The sequence below is a fragment of the Panthera uncia genome, chromosome E1 (assembly GCF_023721935.1).
Source record: "Panthera uncia isolate 11264 chromosome E1, Puncia_PCG_1.0, whole genome shotgun sequence".
Lineage (NCBI taxonomy): Eukaryota > Metazoa > Chordata > Mammalia > Carnivora > Felidae > Panthera > Panthera uncia.
Window position 1 is genome coordinate 1,022,756 of NC_064814.1, and position 13,513 is coordinate 1,036,268.

Consider the following 13,513-nt stretch of genomic DNA (forward strand, 5'->3'; position numbering starts at 1 on the left):
GCCGGAGACAGCCGAGCGCCGCCGAGCGCCGGGCGCGGAGACAGCCGAGCGCGGCCGGCGGGGGGCGCGGGGGGCGCGGGCCCGCCCCGAGCCCGGCACTCGCCCGGTCCCGGAGAACTCCGGTGAGGGGTGGGGACACGGCGATCCCCAGCCAGTCCCCGGAGCCCCTGGGACCCATGCCACGAGCCGGGGGTCAGCGCAGGCAGGCGATGCCCCCCAACCAGGCCGTGTGTGGGGCCCTCTGTGTGCCTGTGGCTTCTTCCAGGAAGCGCCTGCCCCAGGGACCGCGGACAGAGGGGCTGAGATGCACTCGCCCCGCGACCAGGAGACAGCTGGTGCTGGCAGTCACCGGTCCCCCCACCCCGCCCCCGCAGCCCCACGTCCCCACAGGGCAACAGCCACGCCCGAGAGCGTCTCCTGGGTGGCTGGGAGCACAGACACATGTGGGGAAAGGCACCGGCCCAAAATGTATCACAAAGTGTAAAAGTTCTGTATTTCAAAAGAACCAGGACTCCTGGTTACATTGGGAAAAGAGCGTTTGTGGGCACACCGGAAAAGGCGATTGTGAGGGGTAGGGGGTGCAGGTCTTCTGGATTTTCTTCCCCTGTGGCTGCTGCTTCTGAAACACATCTCAGGCATGTTCCCTGGGACCCGCCAGAAGGACTGGGGTTGGGGCCCACGGTGTGTCCGCTGGGGACGTCTTGGCTGACTAGCCCCGTGCCTGCCTAGCAGGGCACCCCAGCGCTGGGCAGCAGTGGCCCCGCTCGCCGGTCCGCCTTGGCACCGATTTTCCAAGTCTCCAGCTGTAGACGCTGCCTTAAACTGCCAGCCTGATGGGCTGTCCCTTGAGAGGAAGGGACGGGCAGGGATGGGGCACAGATGTCCGGGAGATGCTGCCTTCCTGCCACTCTAGGAGTCCCCCTGCTTCCCTTCACTTCTGGGGACTCATGGCCCTCAGGGGAGACCCCTGCACATAAGCCAGGACGGCATTTTGCAGGAAGCTGGCCCTCTGGGCCTCCTCCTCCCGGATCCGGGCGATCTCAGCCTCCTTGAGCCGAAGCTTCTCCCGGAGAGAGGCGTTCTCACTCTCCCTGTCCAGCAGCGCCTCCCGGTGGTCACCTGTGATCACTGCAGGGGAAGAACCTCAGGGAGGTCGGCAGCGGGGGAGAGGGCCTGGGGGGCCCTGGCGGGGGTCCCACAGAGGCAGACCCCATCCAGCGCCCCTGGGAGCTGAGACCCAGGCCAGGCTCAGCTCTGCAGCCCGGCCGGCTGTCGTCGGGTGGCCCGCTGAGGACAGGCTGGGCTGCGAGGGCACCGGGGCTGGGGGCTCAGCTCACCTTTCAGCTGGCGCTCCAGCGCCGCCACCTTCTCTCTCAGAGCCTCCTGGGCCGTCAGTTCGGCCTGCAGGCGGCCGTTCTGCTCCCGCAGCTCCACCCGCACCCTGGTCACCTCTGCCACCTTTTCTTGGTCCTTGTTGCTCAGTTCCTGCCAGACGTGGGGGTGAGTGTGTGGCGGGGGAAGGGCACGGGGGGGGGGCCCTCAAAGTCCGAGTTACCTGCTGCAGCTCCTGTAGGCGCCGCCTCAGGCCCTCCACCTGCAGGCCCAGCTGGCCGGCCTGCGCCTGCGCCTCGGCCACCGTCTGCCTCTGCTGCAGGCAGGCGCTCTGGGCCTCGTCCCGCGCCTGAGCCAGCAGCCGCAGCTTCTCCTCCAGGTGAGCCAGGCGCTGCTGCTGTGGGCACCCAGGGGGGCTGCTGAGCCCAGGGGCGAAGGGCCGAGGCCTGCCAGCCGCTTCCCGCCCTGGCCCTGGGCCTCCGTGTGGAGTAGCCGCCTCGGCCCCAGGGGAACTTTTCCTTGCAGCGTGAAGACTGCTCGTAACTGAAGTCACTCTGTGTGTGTGTTCCGAGCAGGCTCCACCTGAACTAGCCCACACAGAGTACCCTTCCCGCTCCCCCTCCCCACCCCCAGGCTGACCACTCTGCCCTCTGGGTCCTGGCTGTGGCCATGCGATCACAGGCTGCACGGGGGCAGACCGCTTCCCCCATCCCAGGGTGGCACGACAGTGGCTCTTGGTGGGGGAGGGGGTGGGATGTGTCCCGCACCTGTCCTGTTCTGACTCTTCCCTGCCCCCGTACCTCTGGAGCTCCCGTCCCCCCACCTTCCCCTACAGAACCAAAGGACGGCCTAGGTCTGGCCGGTGCACACATCAGCCCCTCAGGCCTCGCTCCCCGGTGGGCACCGTAAGCTGTGGAATCCAGGCGTGTCTGGCCACGGGCTTACCTCCTCCAGACGGACTTGGTTCTTGGCCTTGATGAGCTCCTCCTCAGCCTGGCCACGCTCACTGAGAGCCGCCGCCTTCACTCGGCTCAGCTCCTGCCCCACAGACAGCGACCCACTGGGCCTATTCTCCTGCCCCTAGCCAGGACCCCTGTGGCCCCACCCGGCCACTGGGCCGGGGGTGCCCTGCACCAGCCTCCTGAGAGTGTCCCGGGAGTTGCCACGGCCAAGAGGTCCCACGTCCCACCGTAGGAAAGTCCCTCTGGCCTCACGGAGATACTGGTCCTGAACGCGGGGGGAGAGGGGGCGGGGGGGGGGGGGGGGGGGGGGGGGGGGGGGCGGGCCTGAAGAGGTTCTGACCGACAGAAGGGGTGCCCCAGAGAAAGGCAGAGTCTAGCACCCAACTGGCATGTGCTCACCTCCTCTAGGGACAGCCGTGAGGCCTCCAGCCTCTGCACCCTCTCCTGCATGGCCTTCTCACTCTCTTCCAAGCGGCGAGTCAGGTGCTCTATCTGCCCAGGCACAGGGTGGGGGCAGGGCTGGGAGACCAACCCCCCGGGCGGGCATCCCCTGACCCCCTGCCGTGGAAGGAGGCTTCCCTCCCCACCCCAGGAGGCAGGCAAATCTTGGGGACGCTGCTCCTCCCGAGAATGGGCTGCCCCACGCGGCTTTGCAGGAAGGGTGGAGGGCACAGTCCAGTGCCACACAGGGTGGCACAGGGCACACGGCAGCCTGTGCCGGGGTCCTTTCTACAGCCTGGTCGGAGTCCCTGGGTGTTATATCTGCTAGGGCTGGCCAAGAACTGCCAGGCACCCCCAAGGTAGTCAAGGGGAGCACGGCCAGGGGTGTGCTTCGGGGACACCGTGCCACCCTGAGGCTTCTGCAGGCCCCGGGCAGACAGCGGGGACAGCAGGAGGCCTGATGGGGTCACTGACAAGCACCTCCTTGGCACGCAGCCGCTCCAAGTCCTCCAAGCTCTGCCGGGACCTCTTCTTCTCTAGTTCCAGACGCTCTGCAAGCCCAGGCGGGGAGAGCATGGGTGGGACTCGCTGGGGGCGCCTCGTTCCTGGTGCTCCCCACCCACCCACCCACCCCTCTCCGGGCCCCTCGGCTGTGGGCCCGCATGCGCCTACCCTCAGCCTGGATGGCCCTGGTCTTCAGCTCGGCCGCCGTGTTGGTCAGCTCCTGCCTGGCCAGGAACAGCTGCTCTTGCTGAGATCCCACCTTCCGCTCCAACTCGTCCACCTGGGAAGCAGCACCGTGGGTGGGAAGCTTGGGTCCCGGCCCCGGGGCCCCGCCCGTTTCCTCAGGGGGCCCGGCCCCTCACCCCCACACCTGGTTTCGCAGGAGGAGGGTCTTCTCGTTGGCAGCAGATAAGTCTCTGAGGAGCTTGGACTCCCTCTCCGCAGCTTCCTGCGGGGGAGGCAGGGCAAGGGCGCCCCCGTCACCCCTGCCCGGCACTGCCTGCCCGCCCTGCGCCCGGCCCTCCCCTGCTCACCTGCTGCTCTAGCCTGTGTTCTTTTGCCTGCCTCTGCGCCAAGCTTCGCTGCTCCTGCTCCGCGGTAGCCAAGAGCTCCCCCAGGCCTTGGGCCTTTTGCTCCGACAGGGCCAGGGCGGCCTCGGCCATCTGCAGCCTGTTCGGAGGCAGACGCCAGCCCCGCCCCTGCCTCACCTCGGGCCTCGCAAAGGCCTTGCTGTTCTCACTCCTGCTGGCCACTGTTCACCTCAGCTAGAGCTGACGTCCTCCGAGAAGCCTTCCAGGATTAGCAGCCCAGCCGTTCCCCACCTCCACTCTGCACACTGAGGACTCGGGTTCCTGTCTGTCCCACTCTTTTCTGCCCGTGGGCACATCACTGAAGCGCTTCGAAGCCACCCTCCAACCACACTCGTGCCCCCCACGCCTGCTTACTTGGCCTTGAGGGCATTGATGATGGAATGTCTCTCATTCAGGGCTTCCTGCAGTTGCCCCACGCGTATAGCTGACGCCCTGCGAACAGAAGGAAGGTCCAAGAAGCCCAAACCTCAGGGCCCTCCCGGGCCCCCTGGGCTCTGGAGGCAGCTGCCGTTCCCGATGCTCCCACCACGCCCCAGTGCCGGGCCGGGAAGTTCTCGGTGCCGCCCCTCATCCTGCAGCCAGCTTCCCCCGGGGAGCACGCCACCCCCTCGTCGGTGGGCAGGTGCCGAGGATCCAAGTCTCGGGCGCCCCAGGTGAGCTGCCGTCCCGGGGCTGCGCTCACCTGCTGCTCCTCGCCATCTCCTTCCGCTGCTTCTCAATCGTCTCCATCAAGTCTAGAAACTGGGGACAGGGCCAGCCAGAGCCGTGTCAGGACCTGGAGCCTGCCCGCTCCCTTTGGTCAAGCAGGAAGGAGAGCAGATACCCGCCGAAGCAGCAGAACAGGAAAGCACTGGCCTCATCCAAAGGGAGGCTGGGACTCCTGCACAGGGGAAGCCCGCCCGCCCGCCCACCTGACAGAGGAGGTCAGACCAAGAGGCTGCCTCTCGGGCCTAAGTGTTGGCCGCCCTGGGGGAGCACTGGTGTCTGCGAGAAGGAAAGACGGCCATGGCATGGGGACCAAGGGGAGCTCTGTCCATGCAGCTGGGGGGAGGCTCTGCGGAACTCACCTGCTTGGATTTCTCTTCCTGGAGGTGCTGCACCTCCTTGCTGAGCACATGGGTGCGGGCCTGGTTCTCTCGGAAGGTGGTCTGCCGGTCCCGGTTGTGGTCCATGGCTTGCTCTATTGGAAAGAGCCAAGTTATCCATGGCGGGGGTCGGGGGGGAGGCTGCTCAGCCCGGGAGCGGCCAGCAGCCAGCCCGGCCCTGCACCCAGAAGCCAGTCATCTGGGAATCGACACTGTGTGAGGCAGCCTTACCCCACAAATCAGAGAGACCTCCCCGCAATGCACCAGAGGCAGAGGCGTGGGTAGCAGTGGGGCCAGGAGCCCGGGAGGCACCCAGTGCAAGGGGCATGCACGTGGGGAGACTGCCCAGCTGCCACAGATGGACGCTCTCCTGGGCACCTGGGCTCCACCCCAGAGGTCAGAATCCACAGCGTGACTCCCCAGAATCGAATACCACACTCCTCTCCTGTGTTCCAGAAAGATTCCGGCAAGATTTGGAGAGGAGCCAGCCCAAAGTGGCACTGAGGGTAATCATAATGGCTGAGGGACCAGGAGAAGTTCGGGACAACACCGGCCGGGTGGGCCCAGCAGGAGGTGGTGGTCCCACCCAGGATTCCAGCCCAAGTTCAGGCCCTTGGGTGGCCGGTGCTGCTGGCAGGACAAGTAACCATGGGGAGTGGCAGACTGTCCAACCGGGCCCGGGGTTGAGTTGTTGGGGTCACTGATGGGAGGGGGCCACAAAGTCTGGGTGGCTGTGCTTATACACAGCTTACGTGTGTAGCCACGAACTCTGGGGTGACTCCTTCCCATCTGTGGCTGGGCCACCAAGGCAGTGGTATGGCCATCGGGGCAAGACCCCACGCCCCAGGGGACCCCGTGCCTCACAGGCCTAAGGAGCGAGCGCACATCCCGAGGCAGGCTTGGAGCAGCACAAGGCAGCAGGCTCTCCGCGGGCTCACTGCCACTGTCTCCTTCCCTTGAACCTTCTCCCTCTACTTCATTTCTGATTTAGGCTAATCTCACGATGCTTCTACGCGTCCCTGCCCCAAGCCCCGAGCTGCCCCTCCCTCAGTGGCTGGGCCCGTCCAAGGGAATCAGCTTTATTCCCGGCTCCAAACAGGGCGAGCTGTCGGCAGCCCGGAGTGCCCGTACCCACAGCTCTGAGAATGTCCCCGGGGACGTTATTCCCCGCCAGCTCCAACCTCCACAGGGTCTTGTTGCGGGGGAGACAGTTCACCAGGGCCCGGCCCCCCAGGAGGCCGATGTCATTCCAGCGCAGGTCTGGAAGGAAATCCACTGTCACCACACGTGCCTGGAGATGGCTGGCCCAGCCTGGGATGCTTTCTCTGGGGGAAGGGCACTCCCTGTGGTCGCCAACTGAGCAGGAGCCCAGCAAACCGGGCCCCTCCCCGCAGCACCTTTCCACCCACTTGCTTCCAGAACAGGACAGAAGCGGTAGGAGGGCCGAGGGAGCAGCAGGCGACAGCCCCAGACCTCAGACCTTCGGGAGAAGGCCAGTGCAGAGAGGCCTCACCCAGCTGCTGGAGGCTGGCGTTGCGCGTCAAGGCCAGGGCCAGCTCCTCTGCACCCTTGTGGCTGATCTGGTTGTTGCGGAGATCCAGCTGCCGCAGGGCCCCGTTGTCCGCCAGGGCCCTGCAGAAGGTGGCGAAGGCGTCTTCCCACGCACCCATGTTGTTCCACTCCAGCGTGAGACTGCAGGAGAGGCGGACGTGAGGCGTGTGGCCCCAAGGAGCACCCTGCTGCCACAGGGTCTGGAGGGGCTGGAGGGGAGGTGCAGGCTTCAGGGTCTCTAGCAGAAAAGCTGCAGCCACGTGAGTAACTTAAACTTGTCAGCTCCCTACCAACGGATACGAAATGCAAACAATGGGCCACGAGGGCTCAAGAGAACTCTCTCAGGCCTCAGAACATGCCCTCTGGGGCCGATCCGAGGACCACATCTCACCTCTGAATGGACTTGTTCTGCCTGAGGAGTTTTCCCAGAGCCTCGGCCCCTGCAGCTCGAAGGTTATTGCCCTAGGGCAGGAAAAGGCAGCCTGGTAATTCCCCATCGTCACACGCTGGGCTCCAAATGCCATGTCCATACCCCACAGGGCCCTGGTCAGACAGTGGATGAGGCCAGGTGGCCGGCTGTGGGCGGGAGGTGCTTTCCTTGACCAGAGTGGGCCTCCTGGAGCGGTTTGTTGAACGAACACTCTGGAACTCACATTCCTAACCTCAAATCACACACCACCCCCCAATCAAGACCACCAGAAGATGGTAGGGAGCCCTGTGTGCCGAGAGCACTTACAGATACTGTATCCAGCCACCATCCACATTTTCAGGTTGCTAGGACACTCAAATCTCCACACACACACACACCCCGCCACCACCCCCCCCCCCCCCCCCGCTCCCCTCCGGGTCTCAAGTCCCACGCCCGAGTGCAGACTTGCTCACCTTTAGATCCAGAAACCGCACAACAGTGTTGGCACACAGCCCCTGGAGCAGCAGTGCGGCCCCTGTAAGGCGGCAGGACGGTCACCCTGTGCCCCTGAGCTCCTCCCCGTGGGCTCCAGCTTGGGACAGCTCAGCTTCCCAGACATAAGGGAGAAACGACTGTCCCAGTGGCCCCCACTGGTCAGGATCCATGCCCGAATTGAGTTGTCCTGCTTGCTGTGTCAGGTCTGAGACATCTGTAACCTCTGCTAGGCACAGAGCCAGGCTCCTGACCTCATGCTCACCAGCACCCTGGGATTCTCCTAAGGGGAACCTAGGACTTCTCTGTTGCAAAGAGAAACTGCCCTCTGCTGCCAGGTTTCAATTGCCAGCAGCTGTCAGGGGCGCTGCCGCTTGCTTCAACTGCCTGCAGCACTGAGTAGAAACCTCACAAAGATGGGGCGCCTGGGTGGCGCAGTCGGTTAAGCGTCCGACTTCAGCCAGGTCACGATCTCGCGGTCCGTGAGTTCGAGCCCCGCGTCAGGCTCTGGGCTGATGGCTCGGAGCCTGGAGCCTGTTTCCGATTCTGTGTCTCCCTCTCTCTCTGCCCCTCCCCCGTTCATGCTCTGTCTCTCTCTGTCCCAAAAAAATAAATAAAAAATGTTGAAAAAAAAATTAAAAAAGAAACCTCACAAAGATGAAGTGTGACGGTCGGGACGGAAGACCTCTGAGCCAGAGGCTGCCAAGGAACGTGGACCACGCGCAGCAAACCGTGAGAAACAAAGCAAGTCCAGGCTGCCCTGAGGCAAAGGGCTTGACCCCAACCCCAACCTTGCAAGGGCTGCCCTGGCCCCAGCGGGCCCTCGGGTGCCCACCTTCCTCGCTCAGCATGCAGTCGCTCAGGATGAGCTCCGTCAGCAGTGTCTCTTTCTGCAGCAGCTCACCCAAGGCCCTGCAGGTGTCCACGGTCAGGCTCTGAGTGGCCAGGTCCAGCCGACCCCGTGGCAGCCCCTGCAGTTGCTGCAGGACAGTTTCCTGGGGCTCGGCCCCACTCTCCTTGCACAGCCGGCTGTAGGAGTGCCGGAACTCTTCCATGGCACACTCCTGGGGACAGGCCTCACCATGAGCCGGCTGGGGCTGGGAAGCAGAGGGAAGGCGACTGCTTGCTCCTGCTACCCGGCTCTTCTCCCTGAGGACAAGAGGGCAGGGCCCGTCCCCTGGGGGCCTACGGTGCCGGACCGCTCAGTGCGGAGCACAGGCACTCCTAAGTTCTCAGGAGCCGAGGAAAGAGGAACAAAGTGAGTTGGTTCTACAGGAGGGAGACCCGATGAGGGCAGGGCCGGGGAGTGAGCAGGGGGCCGCTCCAGGCGGCGGGGGTGAGGACCCCTCGTCGACGGCACCTCCCGCGGCGAGGCCGGTCCGCGAGCCCCAGGCCCCAACCCTCACGCTCCGGACCGTCCCCGTGCAGACGCCAGTCCGCGCGGCCGCCGCGAACCTCAGTATCCAGGAAGAGCAAGGCGCGCCGGGAACGGCGAGCGCAAACTGCAACTCCCAGGAGGCTTTGCGGAGGAGGAGGAGCGATCTTCGCGGGCCAATAGGGACGAAGGGGTGGGCACGCGCTTCTGGCCCAGGGGGCGGGGATGCGGAGGGCGCGCTCCGGACTGATTGGCTGGAGGGGCGGAGGCGGGACTTCGGAGGCTGCGCCCGGGACAGACTGGCCTGGGGCTCCCAGGACCCTGTAGCGCGCGTGTCCCGGCGGCTGTCATGGAAGGAACTAGCGGCGGCTTCCGGAAAGTGAGCGCACCGGCGGAGCAGGGGGCGGGGACCGGGCGGGGGACCCCAGGGTGGCTCACGTGCGGGCCCTGAGCCGCCCCCGCTACGCCCGCTGGTGCTTTGTGGGGCAGGCCCGTTCCCAGAACCCGACCGCGACCCCCGCCCCGCGCGCCCTTGGCTCTCCGCGGGTAGGGTCCTGCAGCCGAGTAGCCTAGGGTGGAGTAGGCAGCCTGGTTGGCGGCCAGAGGGAGAGGGTCTGCGGGAACCAGGCAGAGGCGTGTGCCCCCAACCCTCGCCGCCCGCCGAGCCACGGGAGCTCCGGGATCCGGCGACCACCTTGCGTAGTGGTTGCGCCGGGCTCGCAGGTAGTCCCGCGGCCTGCATCCTCTAAAGCTTCCCTTTGGCCTGCTCCCTATCAAGAGTCCTGGGCTTTGTGTCTCACCTGAGTCAAGCTGAAACTTACTTTATTTTTTTATTTACTTATTTACTTATACTTATTTTTGAGAGAGCGAGAGCGAGAGAGAGAGCGCATGAGCAGGGGAGGGGCAGAGAGAGAAGGAAACACAGAATCCGAAGCGGGCTCCAGGATCTGAGCTGTCAGCGCAGAGCCCCCACCCGGGGCTTGCACTGAGGTTCTGCGAGATCATGACCTGAGCTGAAGTTGGCCCCCCAGGTGCCCCAAGCTGAAACCATTTCTGTTTGTGTTCCATCCGGGGTGTGCGTGTGGCTCTGCAGTCAGTGTCATTGGGTCAGGCTCGGTTACAGGCCCTTGACTCAGATGAGTCCGTTTAGGAATTGGGTACTGGGACCCTCCTCACCTACTGGTGGAGAAACTGAGGCAGAACTAGGGTTACACTCAGGCCATTCCACTCAGGGCCTCACCCTTTGCCCTGGTAAGGGCAGTTCTGGGTAGCTGGGTGGGTACGGAGGCCCCGCTGGCTCCCGCCCCCTGCCCGCTATGAGTGGTTTCTGAGCCCCTGATAGCAGAAGGGAGGTCTGCCAGTCCCGGGGGGTAGGAGTCACTCCCTTGCACAGACACAGGGATCCTCTGTGGCTCACTTTCTGCTTCAGCCCCCTCTTCTTCGTCACCCGGGCTTGTGGTTCAGCCCTGGCCACCCCAGGAGGGGTTGTGACCTAACAGGGAAAGTCACTGAGGCTGGAATGACTTGGCAGAGTGGTGGTCATGAGAGTGCTCCCCCGCAATTATAACTGGAGAGCTGGGGGTACGATCATTACCCTTGAGCAGGGCTGTCCCAGGTGAGGGCCAGAGGGCACCATAGTGCCTACAGGGTGTCCTGCCCAACGCGAGTTTGAGTTACTTGTTTGTTTAGGGAACCACCGTGTTCAGCTGGTGCTGACCCCTTCAGCGGTCTGGACAGCGCCGTCCCCCCCCCCCCCCCCCCGGGGGCAGCAGCCTTGCTGGTTGGGGCTTTCCGGGGGCCCCCCCCCCCCGCAGGTGGGGCAGCAGGGCCTTCTGGGCCTTTCCTGGTACCTTCTTGGTTAAGCAGCAAGAAGGACCAGCAGGTGGCGCCAAGCTCTCACAGTCACTGCTGGAGGGACCCTGTGGCAAGTTCTTACCCTCCTGAGCCTGGGCCCCAAGGCATCCACTCCCTGTCCTCCCTCTGCTCTGCCCTCAGGCTCTGCCGAGTGGCACCGGGTGGAGCAGCGCCACCTCCTGTGGCTAAAGTCAAGGGCTGGCCAGCCCCCAACTCACCTTCCCTGCATGACACCCCATTTCTGGCTGCCCCTCCTCCCACCTCCCCCAGCTCTGCAGAGAGGTGCCATCCTTCAGGGGCTCAAGTCCCCTACCTTGAGGAGTCTCAGCTTGGACCCGCCCTCGCCCCACCCTCCTGTCTGGAGGCCCTGCAGACACGCCCAGGCTCCGCTCCCCTCCTCCCCTGTCCACCCTGACCGCCTATTGATGGAGCAGCCCGGCCCCTGCACAGCTGTGTGGCTCACGGCACCCGTGCCCGTACGGGAAGATTCCCCTGTGCCCTGCAGGCCCTGCACACGGTAGACCCCAGGGAGGGACCCCAGATGGAGCTGACCTGGCGCCGAGAGCAGGGTCTGGAACAAGCTAGGCAGTGTTGGTGGTGCGGACACTCCTGCCAAGGGGCCCCTCGAGGAGAGTGCCTCGGGCCCAGGGGTGGGAGCACAGGACTGTCCTGGAGCCCAGGGAGCAGCGGGTTGGCACCCGGGCCGCTCCCACCTGTCCGCCGCGTGTCTGATTCTCCCCTGGAGGCCTCTCCCCACCCAGTCTCCCAGCTTTCAAAAGGCTCCCGGACAGAGGGTCTTGCCAGCAGCCGGAACCGAATGCCTAAGGGGTCTGCCGCAGGCAGGGCACGGTGCTGGGCCACTGACCCACCATTGATGCCTTTCCGTCCCCCGTCCCCCCCCCCAGGAGCTGGTGGGCAAGCTGCTGCAGCTGCATTTTAAGGATGACAAGACCAAAGGTTCGTGGGCACTGGCTGGGAGGCGGGGCCAGACTCAGGGACCGCCAGGCACAGGGCCAGCGCCTTGGGGAGGCCGGGGTCGGGGTGGGGGTGCAGGGTGGGGCCACGGCCCCTGACAGGGGTGGCCAGAGGGGCACGGATCCTGTGACTCACTCCCCTCCACCTTGCAGTCAGCGGGGATGCACTGCGGCTCGTGGCGGAGCTGCTGAAGATCTTCGTTGTGGGTGAGCCAAGGGGCCCCGGCAGCGTCCTCTGGTGTCCCCCAGGCCGGTCCCGACCATTCACTGCTCCCCTCATGTTTCTCAGCTGGGAAACCACACACACACACCTCTTTCCCATTTTCCCACCAGCCCCTAAGTTCTGTGTTCCTGGAAAGCCCCATGTTTCTGAGCTGCCAGCCGCGCACAGGGTTGGGGGGAGGTGCACCCCGTCCTCCACCCCTGCACACTCTCCTCCCGTGTCACGGCAGAAGCAGCCATCCGCAGCGTCCGGCAGGCCCAGGCGGAGGACCTGGCTCTCGTGGACGTGGACCAGCTGGAAAAGGTGTTGCCTCAGCTGGTAGGTGGCCCCCACTGGGGCCTGCGCCCTGCCCTTCCGGGAGCAGGAGCGGGGCTGGCACCTGTGGGTTCTGAGTGCTCCTCCCCCCCCACAGCTCCTGGACTTCTAGGGGCTTCCACCCCCACTGCGGCCTGCTGTCCAAGTCAAGGCTAAAGCCCCGTGCCCACGTTTCGGTGGCCTCTGGCTACAGACAAGCAGCTCCTGATACCCGACATTCTCCGCCGGCCCCAAGGGCTGAGCTGGGTCCTGGCAGACACCCCACCCTTCCTGGTGTCTCCTTTGCCTCGCTGCTGACTGCCTGGACACAGCAGACGGCGTGGGGAAGGTCGCCGAGGGGACGGGGAGGCAGGCGTCTCCCCCTCACACCCACGGGTGTCAGGGAAGCGCCCGGTCCTCCGAATGCAGGTGCCAGGAAGCAGCGGGCTGCTGCTGGAGCAGGCGGCCTGTGCGCCTTCGAGTGAGCGGAGGTGCGCACGGTCCCGACACCCCGACATCAAAGCTGCCGTGTACCCTTTTAACCATTTGATATTCCCCTCAGAAGGTGCTTCCCTGAGCCATAAATTTGCTCTCACAAGGCAACGTCAATAAATCAAAGCCGCCTCTCGGGCACGCCTCCCTGATGCATTAATCACCCAAAGTCAAGTTGCTTCAAAGCCTGCTGGGCCGCCCCTCTCCGTGCTGGCAGGAAGGCAGCCCAGCCCTGAGAAAGGAGGACACCAAACCGCGCCTGTGAGCACCCTGCCGCGGGCCACAGCGAGGGGCAGTGAAATCCGAGCCCTCATGCGTGTGGCCGCTTGCCGGACGGTGCTCCCGGCGGGGCGCGTGGCTGTGGGGCTGCCACGGCCCAGCAATGTTGCCGTGGGCAGGGTCTGCCGGCAGGAGGGACCCGGAGCTAGGTCAGGGTGGCTCCGTGGCCTCAGGCCGTGCCCCGCCGGAGACCGAGCTGCATGGGACCCGTCCAGAGCCCGTCTGGGTGGTGCGGCTGCCCCCGGGCGCTCGGGGGCCTGGGCACCCCACGGCACCCACCTCCCTGGGGCTCCCACACCTGAGCTGCAGGGTGTCCCCTGGGGAGGGACAACAGCCGCCCCGCCTGCCACGCGGATCTGCGCCTTTGCGGGCAGCCCGCACCTGAGGAGGGCCCGGGCTGGACAGCAAGCCCGTCCTCCCTAATTTAGCCCCGCTGGCTCCCTCCTGCACCCCTTCCCATGATGGCCCCCCAACTTTCCTCCCCCACCCCTCTCCTCAGGGAGCGTTAGGGGCTTCAAAGCGCCGGGAGCATGTGGAAGTGATTAGACCCGAAGAGGAGGCTGGCGGGAGCCCGTGCCCCGCGGCCACTGCGCTCAGACAGGCGGCCAGGCAGCGAACGCCTGGGGCCGCTGGGGTCCTCACAGGAGGGGTAATTA

At 65.3% G+C, this 13,513-nt stretch overlaps 3 protein-coding genes across 4 annotated transcripts in view; 1 reads left to right on the forward strand and 2 right to left on the reverse strand.

The window, feature by feature from the left end:
* The window catches only part of RAC3 (Rac family small GTPase 3), a 2,952-nt gene extending 2,774 nt beyond the window's left edge, over positions 1-178 (reverse strand). Inside the window, exon 1 of the mRNA XM_049638115.1 lies at positions 100-178. Within this exon, the coding sequence (XP_049494072.1) occupies positions 100-178 (79 nt within the window). The remainder of the gene's footprint in view (positions 1-99) is intronic.
* Positions 179-469: 291 nt separating this feature from the next.
* On the reverse strand, positions 470-8,847 carry LRRC45 (leucine rich repeat containing 45). Of its 2 annotated transcripts, XM_049635449.1 has the most exons (17): positions 8,202-8,847; positions 7,348-7,409; positions 6,857-6,927; positions 6,428-6,606; positions 6,046-6,174; positions 4,897-5,009; positions 4,512-4,570; positions 4,184-4,261; positions 3,773-3,908; positions 3,610-3,687; positions 3,408-3,519; positions 3,216-3,286; positions 2,694-2,786; positions 2,278-2,370; positions 1,556-1,729; positions 1,338-1,485; positions 470-1,128 (listed from the first exon to the last, which is right to left on the reverse strand). In XM_049635449.1, the coding sequence occupies exons 1-17, from the start codon at positions 8,419-8,421 to the stop codon at positions 932-934; spliced, it is 2,013 nt and encodes a 670-aa protein (XP_049491406.1). In that variant the 5' UTR covers positions 8,422-8,847; the 3' UTR covers positions 470-931. The 2 variants fall into 2 exon arrangements, with proteins under 2 accessions (XP_049491406.1, XP_049491407.1); XM_049635450.1 differs by lacking the exon at positions 6,046-6,174.
* Positions 8,848-8,995: 148 nt separating this feature from the next.
* On the forward strand, positions 8,996-12,321 carry CENPX (centromere protein X). Its single transcript, XM_049635457.1, has 5 exons — positions 8,996-9,120; positions 11,501-11,552; positions 11,723-11,776; positions 12,022-12,110; positions 12,205-12,321. Exons 1-5 carry the CDS (start codon positions 9,091-9,093, stop codon positions 12,217-12,219), a joined length of 240 nt encoding a protein of 79 aa, XP_049491414.1. The 5' UTR covers positions 8,996-9,090; the 3' UTR covers positions 12,220-12,321.
* Positions 12,322-13,513: the final 1,192 nt, after the last annotated feature.